Below are 15,197 nucleotides of genomic sequence, written 5' to 3'. Positions count from 1 at the left end.
TCATTGGCGGCCCTTACTTCCGCCTCTGCGCCTGGCTCGTAGCACCCGCGGGGCGGAGCCTGGTGGGGGCGGGTCCTGGTGGGGGCGGGAGATGAACCCTTGCGTTGCGGTTGACCTTGGCCCAGCCAGGTCCTTCCTCTGTGCCAGCATCCCGCCCATCTCTTCCCTTCTTTGAGAGTGCGGTGGAGGACGGGCCTTTCCAGAACCAGAAGTCTATTCCCGCTCCCGTGGTTGGTACACTGGCTGCACACAAGGGTCACGCCTCCCAGTCCAGGGACTAACCACCTGTGGTCCTAGGACCCCTTTGGGACTTAGCAGAGATACCAATGCTGGAGCCTGACTAGTGCTGAGGAGTCGGCTTCTCAGGAACCCCTAGCGTTTGCCGGCCCTAGGAAATGACTGTTCATACAAGTGGGAGAAGCTCTACCCCATACTCTGCCATCCAGGGCCCGCCAAGGGGGGTGCGCAAGCTGTGAGGAGGGACAGAAGAAAGGGACTGCCTCTCCAGGCCCACAGCTATCCAAAGCAGAAAGACACAAAAGCCAGGCAATATTTTCTGTCCTGTTGCCTCCCAAGTTACTGGTGAACTTCCCTCATCCCAAGGCTGATAGGGGTCCCACAGACCCTGAGGACGCAGCTTCCTTGCCCATGTGCCATAAGGAAGCTTACTCCAAGTACCCACCACATTCCTTCAGGTCTGCTGGAACCAAGGGGAGAAGGGGAAATTGGGGAGCAACGACACAGACGAATGTCACCTGTATTTCCATAGCTGCCCACAGTTGCTCAGCAATGACACTACTGCCTCCCACACCACTCGTTCTTCAGGGAAGGAGTTCCGGGGGCACCTGGGGCTCTGTGGAGACCTGGTGCAGGTTTCAACCTGGGGTGCCCTTCTCAGCTTCTGGGTGCCACAGTGGTAAATCACCTTTCCAAAGGAAGCTAAACCTTCTTATGTGCATCGCTTCTACAGCAATAGGATTACCTAATTCTGAATTTACCAGAATAAAACAAGGGGCCAACAAAAGATGCAACCTAAAAATAACTTTAAAAGAAACCCACTCCAAATATTCAGCTTGAATCTGGCTTTGGCACAAGTGATGCCACTTCTGGGTAGGAGACATTTTTGAAGCTGGAGACAAACCAGAGCAGTCTCTAACTCAAGCATCTCAATGGCCATGCAGCATACATCCTAGGCAAAGGGGCCACAAACTTGTTTTGTAGAATGACCAGACAGTAAATATTTTTGCCCAGTGGTGCTCACCAGGGGCAGTTATTTCCCCCTGGGAGACTTGGCAATGTCTGGAGACACTTCTGGTTATCACAAATGAGGGATGCAACTGGCACTCAGTAAGTAAGGGCGAGGGATGTTGCTAAACTACAATTCTACAGTGCTCAGGAGAGCCCCCTTCCAATACAGAATGATCTTTCCCCAAGGCCACGGTGTCAGGACTGAGCCATCCTGTACACAGCAGGCCACGTTTGCTTTCTCTCACACATTCTTCTTTGTTTTTACAACCCTTTAAAAATGTAAAAACGTTCGGGTACAAAAACAGGCCTCAGGCCACAGCGTGCTGACTGCTATTCTACAGTCACAGCAAGGCCCACAAAGACCACACACTGGCAGGATGCCAAGGCTTTGATGACACAAACTACTTGGTAGGTCCAAAACACAGGCCTGACCCATTTGTCTTCATGCGGTTCCCGAGGAAGGAGGGATTTTCGGAGGGGCACCCTCCCCATCCACCCACAAAGCGCTCACGGTGTTCTAGCCCCACCACGCTCTCGGCTCTAACCAGCTACACCACACAGCGGGGGGCGTTCACTCTCAACAGGTCAGGAAATCACTGTGCATTTCAGCAAAACATTCTCATTTTATTTTTATCTCAGCAAATGTTCTCATTTGGCACCTGACTGGCATCAAACCAAAGACCTCAGGCCAACGAATGTGGGCTGAGACCATTCTCAAACTTCACACTCGCAGGTTTCAAAGCCGATGAGCATCACAAGCACCTGTTCCTCTCTCTCCGGTCCCCTAGGGAGGCCCAATTCTGTCTCAGGTGTGTTAACAGTGCCCGCCACAAGGTGGTGGAAAAGTCATGATACTGCAATCTGCTGGGATAGGAAGCCAAGCAGAGCCTTTAAATTAAGCAAAGTTCTTTCCTCAGGCGACAGATCTCCGGATAGAGTCCAGATCATGCTTACTCAACACACTCCTGTCACCTGGGCTGACATGAAGAAAGGACCATCCTTTCCCCAGCGGCACAGGGGAGGAGACACAAGCTAGTTTGCACATTTTAGAGCTCAAACCTCTAAGGAAGTTTGGGTGAATGGGACACTGAGCTTTTAGGTCAGTGATGCGAGCCAGAGGAAATTCCAGAGACTGGCTTTGCAGCCTTTGCGCAAGGGGTGATTTCTCAGGATCCATGAAAACACTCAGACCCCATCGGGGTGTTTCACTTATATGGCTTCCAACTCTCAGAGGAGTTCTCAATTCAGGATTAGCTATTTAAAGCGTGAAATAACAAGAAACACATTTTAAGGATCACGGCTGTTCTTTTCAGCCCTGCTGGGAGAACGGTTTCAGACACGACTGGTATAGAGCAAACTGGGCACGCTGCAAGACGCAATCTGGCATTACTTTCAGACCCGGACTTCTCTGGTGCAGTGGAAGTGGGACTTCAGCTTGGAGTCCAGCATTCTAGCTACCCAGAGCTCCTGCCCTCCGGCTCCTCTGCGAGGCTAGTTGACCCGGCAGGCGCGGATCATGAGCAGTTGCAGGAGAATGAAGACCGGGGACGTGATCAGGCCGAACCAGAGCTCCCGAGTCTGCTCCACCAGCTTCTGGCACAATAACATCTCGAAAACGAACTTGAGGCTAAGAACCGTGAGGACCCAGAAGAGCCGGAGCACGGCCAGTCGCTTCTCTCCGTCCTGGAAGAGGCGTACGGACACGATGGTGGTGAAGTAAGTGCTGAGCCCGTCAGCGGCGAAGAAGGGCACGAACACGTTCCACCAGGAGAGGCCGGGCGCCAGGCCGTCCACGCGCAGTGCCAGCAGCACGGAGAACACCAACAGGGCCAGCAGGTGCACGAAGATCTCGAAGGTGGCGAAGCCCAGCCACTGCACCAGCTCCCGGAGCGAGAAGAGCATCGCGCCGGCTGAGCACGGGCCAGGGCCCGGCCGGGCGTCCCAGCCGCCGGGCTGCGCCTCCTATCTCCGCGGCACACGGGAGGCAGCGAGCGGACGCGCCTGCCCCGGCCCTCGGCGCCCCGCGGATTCTCCGACCCCGGCCCGGGCCCCAGCACCGGGAGCCAGGGTGCGCCCGCCTCGCTCCGACGCCATGCCCCGCCGGGCGCGGCCCGAGGGCGTCACTTCCGGCCGGCGCCGGAAGTCGGAAGTCAGGGCTGGGCCCGGCCTCCGGAGTTTGTGAGGGCTGCCTGCTGGTCCCGTGCCTGGGTGCAGGGGACCCCGGGCGTGCTCGCGCCCCGATGCCGAGCCCGCGGCTTCTCGTGCTCTTCGGCAGCCAGACGGGCACAGCCCAGGATGTGTCGGAGAGGCTGGGCCGCGAGGCCCGGCGCCGGCGCCTCGGCTGCCGCGTGCAGGCCCTGGATTCCTACCCCGTGGTGAGGGCTCCCTGACCTCGGCGGAGAGACCGAGCCGCCCGGGGCGCCGGCCCCCAGAGCCCTCGACCCCGGGATGCCGCGTTATGTCTGAGAACGGGCCCTTCCATTACGGCGGATGTAGGGGACGGGAAAGTTGGGAACAGCTGCTCACCTTAGCATGCGGAGGAGAGGGCGAGGTGGAGCCGGCAAGAGAGAAGACAGGCCAGCCGCTCGCGGGTGCTCCCTTTGCCCCTTTACCCTATCACCCTGAGCGAAGGAGAGGGGCCGGGCTGTGGGGAGGACGCCTGCTCATTACAGCTTGAGGTCTTACACATGTGTCTTTTTGTTGAGGTGAATCTGATTAATGAGCCCCTGGTGATATTTGTTTGTGCAACCACAGGCCAAGGAGACCCCCCTGACAACATGAAGGTAAGGCCGACCTGAAGTGGCTTTTTGTGCTCAGGAGCTCGGATCCCTGCCCTTGACCCTCACCGCACTTTCATTGCCTGGAGAGTCCAAGAAGCACAATAAATACTTGCGCACTCCCCCCGCCCCCCACATCTGCATGGTAGCCATGAATTTGAGAGGCTACCTTTGGGTGGAGCTGGGAACTATCGTTTTCCTCCCTAATAAACTCTTTAACGGGCCAGTATTTTAACCTTCTGTATTTTTCCATGGCTACATGTGAATCTGGTCTGGGTCTTACATGTATTTCAAAACTGCGACCTTCAGGGAACATTCTTTGACCATCCTTTGAGCACACATTCTATTCCAAGCGTGATCTAGCGCTGAGAATCAAGCTATGAAGCCAGTAGCCACATTTCTGCCCTTTCAGAGCTAACAGCATAGCAAAAGCAACAAGTTTAACAGGCAGCTACGATGCCAGGGGAAGTTCCAGGTTGATAAGGGCTATCTAGCCCAACCCAGAGACTCATGGAGAGCTTTCTGGAAGGAGTGTAGGCCAAGTCCTCTATAAGTAGGGGCTAGCCAAGCAACAAGAGACTGGGAGCAGCCTGTGTAAAGGAGAAAAACAGCGCAGCTTCTGGGGAGAGCACAAAGCATTTAGGATGGCCGAGTCAAAGAGTGCCTTGGGGTAGGAGGGAAGAAGAAGAAGAAGGAAGCCAGGTCTGGTCCCAAAGAAGCCCAGCTGCCACAGCGAGGCACTGGGACCAATGGAGTGACAATCACATTCGTATTCTAGCAAAACCACCACTTGTCTGCAGGGGACGGGCCGTAAGGGAGCAAGATCAGTACCCGGGGATGCACAGCATAGGCAAGAGACTCAAAGTGGACACATCCCAGAGATGTTAAGAAGCTAGAATCGACGGGATATGGAATAAAAAACGAGAACGCAGGTGGCATCAAGACAGGGGTTCAGGCTCAGATACCGGGATGGATGGTAGTTCCACACACACAAATAGACTAGGGAGAGCCAGGTGCTTAGAAGTCATCCAGGTGGAGATGGGTGGAAGGGCCAGAGCTCTGATGGGGATCCTGGGTGGAGGCAGATGTTGGAGTGGCCAAAATAGGAGGCATGGGAAAGGAAGCTCCTCCCTCCCTCTAGGACGAGCTGTGACGGGGCAGGAAACCGGCCCTGGCAGCAAGAAAAGGGCACGCACCATGTCCACGATCAGGGACAGGAAGGTGACTATCAAGAGGAAGGTCTCCAGTGCTCAAAGCTGCACAGAAGTGAAGATAAGGCCTGAGAGGCGTCTGGGGGTTTAATCAGCGAAGGGACTGTTGTTGACCTTGGGAGAGCAGTTTCAGAGGCTGGATAACAGGCCATCAACAAGGCGGGGAATGGAGAGGATCTTTTAGGAATCTCTGTACATTAAACAACTCAAAAAGGATTCTAGCAGTGAATGTGGGGCTGGGGGTTAAAAAGGAGGCATAGGATGAGAGAGACTGGGGCCAGTTTAGTGCTGGTGGGAGAGACAGTGGGGAGAGAGGGGCTGAAGACCAGGATTGGGGTGGGGGTGACATGGAGAGCCAGGGGGAAAGACCCCAGCAGGGTTTCATCTGTCGAGGGCAGAGCAGGGCACACGGGGACAGTGTCTCAGCAGACACCGTCCAGCTGGACCAACTCGAATTCTTAAGGCAGTTTCAATCTAAGTGCCCCACAAGTTCCCCAGTCAGTGTGAGGGGACAGTGGAGGCGTGCTCAGACACGCCATCGTGAGAGCTTGATCTCTGCCTGGCCTTTCCCCGGATGCGCCCAGGAGGCAGTGGCCGAGAGGCTTCAGGAAAAGCTGTTTGAGAAGCAGAGCCGCACGGTCCCCGGTGGCGGCCAGTGCAGTGAAGTCCTTGAGAAGGCCGGGGGCAGTCCGGGCCAGCGGGCAGAACTGTGCCTGGGCAGCGCCTGGGTCCTCACTGTCGGCTGAGACATGAAGCAGAAGGGAGGTGGGGTGGGGCTGAAGGTAATGCGGAGCTGTGTTCTAGAAGCCCATCTGGAGGCCTGTGGTTCCTCAGCCGGCACACAGCAACCTGATGGTGGCTCGGGGCCCAGGGGAGAGAGAATTCTGCCAAGTGAGACCAGAACACAGGATCTGCTGGGTCTGACAGAATAGGCCAGAGCTGTTGATGTGGCTGTGGAGCCCAAGCCGGCGGCAGGGGGCTGAGAACTGAGGGGTCCCGGGGACCTGGGACTCAAGGGAAGAGGAGCCCTCCCGGGGGGACCTGCGTAGGAGCCAGCACTTCCTTTGGCCTGGGAGGAGCTGAGGGCAGCGGCAGCTGGACCCTTCCCGGCGAAGGGGCTCCAACCCCACTGGCCTGCCCCCCCCCACCCCCAGTGTAGTGTGCCCTGGCCCACGGCCCTCTAGTGACACCATGGTGGTGGCCCTGGGGCACCTTTCTTTTTCAGGGTTTTCTTGCCATTGTGACGGAATTAAAAATGGTCTTGTTTCAATAACACAGCCCTCCCGCGCCCACCCGGGGTCCTGGCGCCCGAGCAGCGCCCTTAACTCGGCTTATTCTGCATGCAGAACTTCTGGAGGTTCATATTCCGGAAGAACCTGCCGTCGACCTCTCTCTGTCAGATGGACTTCGCCGTCCTGGGCCTGGGGGACTCCTCTTATGCCAAGTGAGTAGGGACAGGCAGGCCGATGGCCAGTGAGGACTGTCTTCAGGGTTGAGTGCAAGGTGTCCTGGTGGAGGGACAGGCGACCCAGCTCCCAGGGCTCCCACAGGCTTAAGGCCATGGCCCTGGCCCTGTGTCCGAGGCCTGAGACTCCCAGGGGTGGGCAGAGCAGCAGAGTGGGGCCAGGAGGTGAGGTCTGCAGCCGGCCAGCATCGTGTGCTTATGTGCTACGCATGACGGCAACGTGGGCCCAACCGGCCCTTTCTCCACTGTCATAAAAATGCATTTCGTGAGCCGTCTGGGCTTATCAAGCTCACAGTGGGTACGAAAGACCCCCGCAGCCCCGGGGAGCCACCCCCGAGGCCACCACCCCCGAGGCCACCATCCCCTGGCACAACAGTGCAACTGCTTCTGCTTTTTCTTCAACGTTTTGACAACGTGTCTGTGTCCTGAGCAAAGTATGTGTTGCCTGGATGGTTCCCAGGGGAGGACCGAGGGGTTTGTGTTCAGGCTACCTGTGGCATTAAAGTCCCGAGACACTGGAACCCCAATTATCCAGCACAGGCTGAGCGGGGCTCGCAGGGTTCCCGCACCTCCAAGGCCGGATGCGGTGGGAGGAAGCCCATGTTTCTTTTGGAGAAGAGGACAGAAAATGGTGACAGGGTAACCCTTGTTCATGGGTTCTGTTCTGTATGAAACCCGCAGGGGTGGGGGCAGGGGGAGCCACCGGCGCTGCTCGTGTCCTGGGAGGACCATCTGTCACCCCCCGAGCCCGCACCCCGGGCCCCAGCCTCTCACTCGCTCTCAGGTTCAACTTTGTGGCCAAGAAGCTGTACCGACGGCTGCTGCAGCTCGGGGGCACCGCCCTGCTGCCCGTGTGCCTGGGCGACGACCAGCATGAGCTGGGGTGAGTGGAGGGCACGCCCTCCCGTGGGGCCCAGCCTTGAGCAGTGTCCCCAGACCAGCCCGCATGCCCTCTCTCCAGGCCTGATGCCGCCATTGACCCCTGGCTGCACACCCTGTGGGAGAAGGTGCTGGGACTGTACCCCATGCCCATCGGCCTCGGCGTGATCCCCCCTGGAGTCCCGTGAGTGTGCGCCTCGGTCCAGCGCCGGGTGCGGCAGGGCGGCCCCTTGGCCTCCTGGCCCACGGATAGCCTGACAGGAGCGCCCTCTCCACAGTTTGCCTTCCAAGTTCGCCCTGCAGTTCTTCCAGGAGGCCCCCGAGATGTGCTCCGGGGAGCAGCGTGGGGCCAGGACAGAGCCTCAGAGCCCCCCTTCAGAGCTGCAGCCCTTCCTGGCACGCATGGTCACCAACCGGAGGGTCACCGGGCCCTCACACTTCCAGGACGTCCGTCTGATCGAGTTCGACATCACAGGCTCTGGGATCAAGTGAGGGCCTGAGACACAGCAGGTGGCGGGGTGCATCCTGGGGACCTGTAGAGGGCACAGGGCACGGCCACAGTCTGAGCTTCAGAGGTCCTCTCACAAAGCAGGAGCAGCACTTGGCAGGGCGGAGCACAGACAGCAGCCAGGGGCAGGGAGACCTCTCTGTCCAAGAACACGCCCATCTCAGACACTTGCTCCCTTCCACTGCAGCCAACCCAGCCCCCGTGTCCCTCCCAAACCCTCCATGGCTTTCCCACACAGCTTTGCGGCTGGCGATGTGGTGCTAATCCTGCCCCAGAATGCAGCCAGCCACGTCCAGCAGTTCTGCCAGGCGCTGGGCCTTGACCCGGACCAGTGCTTCATGCTGCAGCCTCGAGAGCCAGGTAAGCTGTGGGACCCCCCGCTGTTGCCCTTACTTCCGGGTCCTCTGGCTGCTTGGCCCTCCCACGTCCCCCACTCCCTGCAGACGTGTCCTGCCCCGAGCGGCTACCCCAGCCCTGCTCTGTGCGGCACCTCGTGTCCCAGTACCTGGACATCGCCAGCGTGCCTCGACGCTCCTTCTTCGAGCTCCTGGCCTGTCTGTCCCCTCACGAGCTGGAGCGGGACAAGCTGCTGGAGCTGAGCTCCCCCGCGGGCCAGGAGGAGCTGAGCCAGTACTGCAGCCGGCCGCGCAGGACTGCCCTGGAGGTGCACGGGCCGGGGGCTGGGCGGCGGACAGGGCCGGGGCTCCGCGCAGAGCCACCTGTGGCCGTGCTGGCCGCAGCCCTCCTGAGGCTGTCCCGCTGCAGGTGCTGTGTGACTTCCCGCACACGGCGGCAGCCATCCCCCCAGACTACTTGCTGGACCTCATCCCCCCGATCCGACCCCGGGCCTTTTCCATCGCCTCCTCCCTGCTGGTGAGGGTCTGCTGGGGCCGGGCCCCAGGGGCGCACCTACACCTGGGACTGCCCCCGGTGGAGTGGGCGGGGCCTGTGGGCTGTTGGCAAGGCAGGAGGCCCAGTGGGACAGGGCAACCCACCTTCCCCTCCCCAGGCTCGCCCCTCGAGACTGCAGATCCTCATGGCTGTGGTACAGTACCAGACGCGCCTCAAGGAGCCACGCCGCGGCCTCTGCTCCTCCTGGCTGGCGTCCCTGGACCCTGAGCAAGGTGACCGCTACTCTTGAGCGGGGGTGGGGGGTGGACCGAGGCCCTTCGATCTTCTATGTATGCTACGGCCAGTCTTGGGCTAAGATCCTGGTCTTCCAGGACTCTTCATGCCACCTCTCTCCTGCAACAGGACCCGTCCAGGTGCCCTTGTGGGTGCGGCCTGGTGGCCTGACCTTCCCACAGGCACCAGACACACCTGTAATAATGGTGGGACCTGGCACTGGCGTGGCCCCCTTCCGAGCAGCTGTGCAGGAGCGAGTGGCCCAGGGTCGGACTGGTGAGCAAGCAGGGTCCAGGGTGGGGCCGGGGCCGGCCAGCCTGTGCCTTGCAGGCGAGTCCAGGCCCCGGTCCACCCTGTGCCTCCCCAGAGAACTTTCTGTTCTTCGGCTGCCGCCAGCGAGACCAGGACTTCTACTGGGAGGCCGAGTGGAAGGAGCTGGAGGAGAGGGGCTGCCTGAGTCTCGTCACAGCCTTCTCCCGCGATCAGGTGGGTGTGCGCGGAAGACCAAGACCGGGAGGGGGGCCGGGCGCAGACTCACCCCGCCCCCTCCGCCCCGCAGGAGCGGAAGGTGTACGTGCAGCACCGGCTCCGGGAGCTCGGGCCTCTGGTGTGGGAGCTACTGGACCACCGGGGCGCCTACTTCTACCTGGCAGGGTGAGCCTGGACCGCGGGGCGGGGCGGAAGCCTGCCTTCCGGGGGTCCTGGCCTCACTGAGCCTTCTCTGTTATGTTTGTCCAGCAATGCCAAGTACATGCCGGCAGATGTGTCAGAGGCCCTGACATCCATCTTCCGGGAGGAGGGCGGGCTCTCCGGCCCTGAGGCGGCCGCCTACCTCGCCAGGCTCCAGCGCACGCTGCGCTTTCAGACCGAGACGTGGGCCTGAAGAGCTGTCCTGCTGGCTGCGGCCACTCTGGCTGCTACCCTGTGGCCGGGGGCTGTCGCCATTCCTGCCCTGTCTGACCCAGGTGGGAGGATGGCCAACTCCCCTGCACAGCCACACTCCAGTCGACCCAGGGCCCCATGCTCAGCCCCAATCACAAACCTGCCCAGATTCCAGCTACCTGTTCCCCACTGGCCCAGACCTGGGTCCTAGACAGGGCGGCGCCCCGGGCTGCACAGTGACAGCGACCCAGGAAGGCCCCAGCAGCCTGCTGGACACCCAGGCTTTCCCAGACACTGGCTTCTAGGTGGCACAGGAGTCCAAGGTGCAGGGTCAGGAGTGAAGGCAGCAGAAGTCTGGAGGGCCAGGTGTCCCCTCCTCTGCCCTGGGCGACACATCTGCCACGTCTCGGTGCCACGTCAGCCATCAAGTGCCTGGTGCCGTCTGGGGCCCCACAGGGCTCAGGCTTTAAGGCCGTGAGGCCCTAAGCGACTGGCGGCAGCCCCCAGCCAGCACACGCCGCTCCCGCCCAGTTCCCGAAAGCCTCAGCAATAAATTATGGCTCAGGGTGGCTGCTTCTGACCTGCTCTTGTGCCGTCTCCCTGCCTCACATAGTGGGTGGGCCCACAGCTCCTAGGGATGGGGACAGCCCGCCCCTGCTGGGGGCTCGCGAGCCATTGCTCAGCCACCTTTGATGCAACACTTCGGTGTCTGATTCTCACATGGTGGGTGCCGGCTGCTTGCCCACCTTGTACAAGTTCTACCCTGGCTTCGATGGCCAAGCATGGGGGACCATCTGGAGAGGACCCCGGAAAGGAAGGACATGGGAGTCACTCAGCCTGGCTGGTGTTGGCCAACCCTTCCCCAGCCCAGGGAGCAGCAGCCTAGGGCCCAGGAAGGAGGGGGCGTGGCCAGGAGGGGCGTGGCCAGGACGGGGAGGGCGGGGGCAGGCCTCCGCCCCCTGGGAGGGGAATTCTTGTTGGGACAGCGGGGCTGGCTGCCTACCCATACTGCCTCAGCTTGGAGCCTGTCTGTCTAGGTCAGGCGCTGACACCCGGGCGGCGGCGGCGGCGGCAGCGGCGGTGGTGGCTGCATCCGGGTTTGGCTGGACCCGGTGGGGACTGCTCCTGTGGGCCCAGGAGCCGCGCCGAGCTGGCACAGGTGCCGGGGCCCAGGAGAAGTTTACTTTCAGTGGGTGCGAGGAGCCCCGAGGAGGCAGTGGCTGCTGCCAGGTCAGTACCAGACTTGCCACGGCCCCAGGGGCCACACTGAGCTTCACAGCCCCGCCCACCCCCATCACCACCCTGGAGTCCCGGCCCACTCATCCTGACTCCTGTCCTAGAGCCCCTACTCATGGCCCCGCTGACCTCAGCTCTGGGCTGCCCAGTCCGCCTTCGGCCTCCCTGGGCCCTGAGCGCCTGGACCCACTGCGCCAAGCGCTGGCAGATGAAGGGCTGGACAGCCAGGCCCTCGGGAGCCCAGAGGGTGCTGGGACCCTGGACAGTGAACCCCTGCTCGGGGCCACAGCCACAGCCCCACCCTGTGCTAGGCCCACAGGGGAGAATGAGGATGAGGAGCAGGGAGGCCAGCGGGAAGAGGAGTGTCCCATCTGCACGGAGCCCTATGGGCCCGGTGAGCACCGCCTGGCCCAGCTGAACTGTGGCCACGGCCTGTGCTCCGGCTGCCTGCACCGCCTGCTGGACATGGCCCCCAGTGCTGACCTGGGCCGTGTGCGCTGCCCGCTGTGTCGCCAGAAGACGCCCATGCTTGAGTGGGAGATCTGCCGGCTGCAGGAGGAGCTGCTGCTGGCCGATGGGCCCCAGCGCCCCCCGCCCCCCACACCCCCCACACCGCCTCGCCGTGGCCCCGGGCCCTGGGCCTCCCTGGAGCACCACTACCAGCTGCGCTTCCTGGCGGGGCCCGTGGGCGGCCGAGGCTGCCTGCCCTTCCTGCCCTGCCCGCCCTGCCTGGGCACCCGGCTCTGGGCCCTACGGGAACGGGGACCCTGTGCCCGCCGCCTGGGGCTGCTGGGCCTGCTGGGCCTCGAGCTCCTGGGGCTGCTGCTCACCTTCACACCGCTCGTGCTGCTGGGGCTGCTCTTCATGCTGCTGGACCGCTCAGGCCACTGAGCAGGACCCGTCACATCTGCCACTTGGCACCACCGGGCCTGGAGGCCCAGAACGGCCGTGTCCTGGAGCCTTGGTGCCACGGGTCTTGCCCTGAGAAACACCTGGCCCTGAGTCCCAATGACCAGGCTGAAAAGCCCAAGGTTGACCAGGCGCTGGCATTTAATCAAGACCCGAGACGGGGGCCCAGGGCCACCCAGGGGCCTGTGTTCAGCCCTTGACCCATCCAGAGACTTCAAACCGGCCTGCTGCCCGGACAGTAACCACTGGTGCCCAAGGACGGTGCTGGACAGGGTCTGTGACCAGGCCGTGAGCACTTCTCAGTGGACAGGCACCATACTGACCCTGAGCTGCCTCCCCCGCCACTTCCTAGACTGTCTGCAAAGGGAGACTCCTAGGAGACGGCGGGGCGGGGCAGAGGGCGGGGGCCGCCCCGTGCCCCAGGTAAGGGCCAGCGTGAGTTCCCTGAAGGCTAGGGCAGCCGAGGGGAGGGGCCTTTGCTGTGCAAGCCCAGCCCTCAAATGGCCCAAGCGCCCGGGGGTCCGGCACATGGCCCCGAGCTGCAGGGTTCAAGGCCCAGCCAGACCTTGGAGCTGGAGTACTGAGATGAGGCGCCTGACTGCCTGCGACCTCTGCTCACTGAGCCTGGGGCCTTTATCTGAAGGACGGTCACAGCACCACCTCAGGGCTTAGTGGTGGCAGGCTGAGCACTGTACCTGGTCCGGGAAATGGCGCTCAATAAACAGCAGCAGCTACTGTACCTTCCACTCCCCACTGTTGTCCTCACCTTGACCCTTTCTCCCCAGCCCCACCCCTGCAAAGGTTCCCTCTCCAAGCCAGGTCCTCTGAGTGCCTGACAGGAGGCTCCCAGGTCCTTGTACCCTGCTGTGATCTTGGCCAGCCTTTGTCCCAGCCCAAAGGTCGTTCCCACACTCCAGAGGGTCAGGCGGATGCCAAGAGCCAGATGTACTGAGCTGTCCCCCACCACGTCCGGTGGCCCATGCACAAGAAACATCTTCCCTTTGCCCAGCTGGGCCCATCCTGTACACCTGTCCACAGTCCTGCCCGATGCATGCAGGCAGCTGGCTCTGCACAGATGTGTGGGGCGCTCATACGAACGTGCATGTAGACACACACATGCGTGCACAGCCAGGCCCAGCCAGGCCCGGCCCAGCCTGGCCAGAGAGCCAAGCAGACTGATCCTAGCAGTGCTGGGCCTCCCTCTGGCAGCTCTGTCTGGGCTGCAGTCCTTGGCACCCACCCTGGCCCAGGCCTGGGCGCAGGCCACAGGAGCAGGCTTCAGGCCAGCGACGAGGTGCAAACTTTGGCAGAGTTTTAATGGCAAAGTTGGTTGCAGCGACAATGCCACATGGGTGGGGGCCAGAAGCTGTGATGAGTGAGGGGTCGAAAGGGAACAGGGCAGGGCCAGGTCCCTGAAGCAGCGGTGCGTGAGGACCGGCGGGCAGGGGCGGGCGGGCGGGCGGGCACTACATGATGGAGCAGGCCGACAGCGGGTTCCGCACGTGGCAGGTGCACGCAGCCCCACAGTACTGCCGGAAGGTCTGGTAGCAGCTGCCCTCGGGCTCACCCCCCCACTGGCCACCAGACGGGGCAGTCAGCGCCTCGGGTGGCAGGCGGCTCAGGATGGACGTGTTGACGGCCAGCGCGGCCAGGCCGTAGTCAGTGAAGAGCACAGTCTCGCGGCGGCAGGTGGGGCAGGAGATGAACTTGTACTTGGGGCAGGACTCGTAGAGGATCTGTAAGCACTGCTCACACACGGAATGCAGGCAGGACAGCACGCGGGGCCGCCGCTGGGTGACGTTGTACGTGTGCCCGCAGGTGGGGCACTCCAGGGGCTCACCTGCAGCCGGTGCCGCCGTCGCAGTGGCCCCCGAGGCCGCCGGGCTGGGCCGCATCACGTACTGATTCACGATGACCTCGTCCACGGGCGCCACGCGGGGGAAGCCCAGCTCCGCGCTGCCCTTGCGGGGCCTCCGTGGCAGGGGCGGGGTACGAGGCGCCCCTTCCAAGGCAGGCATGTCCCCCCCACATGCCTGGTTGACGATGATCTCCGTGTCTGAGGGCCAGGCACGCTTGGGTGCCAGAGCTGGGGTGGGCCGGGGTGCAGGTGGGAAGCAGGGGGCGGCCGCCTGCAGCTCAGGGAACTTCTCAGGGTGTACGATCTTCATGGCCTCCATCTTGAGGATGACATGGGGGCCCTTCAGGCAAGACATGAGGAGGCCTGGCCAGCCACTGCCCGCCTCGGGCCCAGGGTCAGCCGGCATCCGGCCGTCTCCAGTCAGACTGGGTGTTAGGGTGGGAGGGGGCGTTGGGTGAGGCCGGGGGGGAGGAGTGGGGGCAGCATCCTGGTCCCGCCAGGCCTGGTGGGGACCCCGGCCACCTTGAGGATTCTTGGGGGTGACCAGTGAGAGCTGGGGGGGCAGGGACCCTCCCGGTGGCCACAGTGGCTTCTCCGGTCCTGTCCTAGGAGGAGGAAGGGGCGGGGGAGGTGGAGGGAGGCGCGGGCAGGGGGGCGTGGGAGGCTGCCCTGGGCTGGAGGTCTGGCCCAAGGGCTCACCCAGGGTCTCTGGCTGCTGACGCTGGCGAGGGGGCGCTGGGGGGGCTCCCCCTGCAGCCGAGGTCAGCAGTCCCCGGGCTGGGACATCCGGGCAGGCAGGGGCTAGGTGGGCCCCATGGCTCCAGGGCAGGGCGCCCAGGGAAGGCAGCTAGCCTGAGCCCCGGCTGCGGGAGGACCCGGGCCGTGGGCTCGGCGGCGGCGGGAGCGGGGAAGAGGCCTGGACCAGGCCCGAGCTGCAGGTGAGAGACAGCGTGAGGACAGCGCCCGGGCCCACCCTCGCCCCCGCCCTCGTCCCCGCCCGCTCCCTGCACAAAACACCGGACGCCCGACCTCTGACCCTGACCCTCGCGGGACTCAGACCCAGTCTCGCCCCCGCCCCAGTCCCCGTCCCCAAGGCCCG

The 15,197-nt window shown here is 62.5% G+C and overlaps 4 protein-coding genes across 8 annotated transcripts in view; 1 reads left to right on the top strand and 3 right to left on the bottom strand.

Annotated features, from left to right (window-relative positions):
• The window catches only part of TPRN (taperin), a 12,871-nt gene extending 10,174 nt beyond the window's left edge, over positions 1–2,697 (bottom strand). The window contains exon 1 of the mRNA XM_023536452.1: positions 2,647–2,697. Coding sequence (XP_023392220.1) covers positions 2,647–2,697 — 51 coding nt within the window. The remainder of the gene's footprint in view (positions 1–2,646) is intronic.
• Positions 1,852–3,181, bottom strand: TMEM203 (transmembrane protein 203). Its single transcript, XM_011369891.2, has one exon. It carries the CDS (start codon positions 3,148–3,150, stop codon positions 2,740–2,742), a length of 411 nt encoding a protein of 136 aa, XP_011368193.1. The 5' UTR covers positions 3,151–3,181; the 3' UTR covers positions 1,852–2,739.
• A 273-nt stretch (positions 3,182–3,454) lies between these two features.
• On the top strand, positions 3,455–10,675 carry NDOR1 (NADPH dependent diflavin oxidoreductase 1). 4 transcript variants are annotated; one of them, XM_011369893.2, is made up of 14 exons: positions 3,455–3,623; positions 3,954–4,031; positions 6,583–6,680; positions 7,486–7,584; positions 7,663–7,764; positions 7,859–8,068; positions 8,327–8,448; positions 8,532–8,752; positions 8,854–8,961; positions 9,098–9,212; positions 9,343–9,489; positions 9,581–9,699; positions 9,773–9,867; positions 9,952–10,675. In XM_011369893.2, the coding sequence occupies exons 1-14, from the start codon at positions 3,489–3,491 to the stop codon at positions 10,094–10,096; spliced, it is 1,794 nt and encodes a 597-aa protein (XP_011368195.1). In that variant the 5' UTR covers positions 3,455–3,488; the 3' UTR covers positions 10,097–10,675. The 4 variants fall into 4 exon arrangements, with proteins under 4 accessions (XP_011368195.1, XP_011368194.1, XP_023392261.1 ...); XM_011369892.2 differs by having other exon boundaries at positions 8,276–8,448; XM_023536494.1 differs by having other exon boundaries at positions 3,492–3,623; positions 4,003–4,031; positions 8,276–8,448.
• Positions 10,676–13,532: 2,857 nt separating this feature from the next.
• The window catches only part of RNF208 (ring finger protein 208), a 6,866-nt gene continuing 5,201 nt past the window's right edge, over positions 13,533–15,197 (bottom strand). Inside the window, exons 2-3 of one of the 2 annotated variants that reach the window (XM_023536495.1) lie at positions 14,798–15,030; positions 13,539–14,417 (exon numbers count right to left, since the gene is read on the bottom strand). In XM_023536495.1, the coding sequence (XP_023392263.1) occupies positions 13,707–14,417 (711 nt within the window). In that variant the 5' untranslated portion in view covers positions 14,798–15,030 and the 3' untranslated portion in view covers positions 13,539–13,706. Of the gene's footprint in view, positions 15,031–15,197 lie in introns of both variants that reach the window. The other variant, XM_011369894.2, reaches the window with a different exon arrangement.

Source organism: Pteropus vampyrus, unplaced genomic scaffold, assembly GCF_000151845.1.
Source record: "Pteropus vampyrus isolate Shadow unplaced genomic scaffold, Pvam_2.0 Scaffold157, whole genome shotgun sequence".
NCBI classification, from domain to species: domain Eukaryota; kingdom Metazoa; phylum Chordata; class Mammalia; order Chiroptera; family Pteropodidae; genus Pteropus; species Pteropus vampyrus.
Note: the sequence above shows the minus strand (reverse complement) of the source record. Positions and strands in the feature narration are given on the sequence as shown.

What these genes read in the sequence shown, in the direction of transcription:
- TMEM203 (XM_011369891.2), bottom strand. Translation starts at nt 3,150, where the DNA reads ATGCTCTTCTCGCTCCGGGAGCTGGTGCAGTGGCTGGGCTTCGCCACC.
- NDOR1 (XM_011369892.2), top strand. Translation starts at nt 3,489, where the DNA reads ATGCCGAGCCCGCGGCTTCTCGTGCTCTTCGGCAGCCAGACGGGCACA. An exon ending in GGGGACTCCTCTTATGCCAA is followed by an intron (nt 6,681 to 7,485) that starts GTGAGTAGGGAC and finishes ACTCGCTCTCAG; the next exon opens with GTTCAACTTTGTGGCCAAGA. An exon ending in CGCGCAGGACTGCCCTGGAG is followed by an intron (nt 8,753 to 8,853) that starts GTGCACGGGCCG and finishes GTCCCGCTGCAG; the next exon opens with GTGCTGTGTGACTTCCCGCA.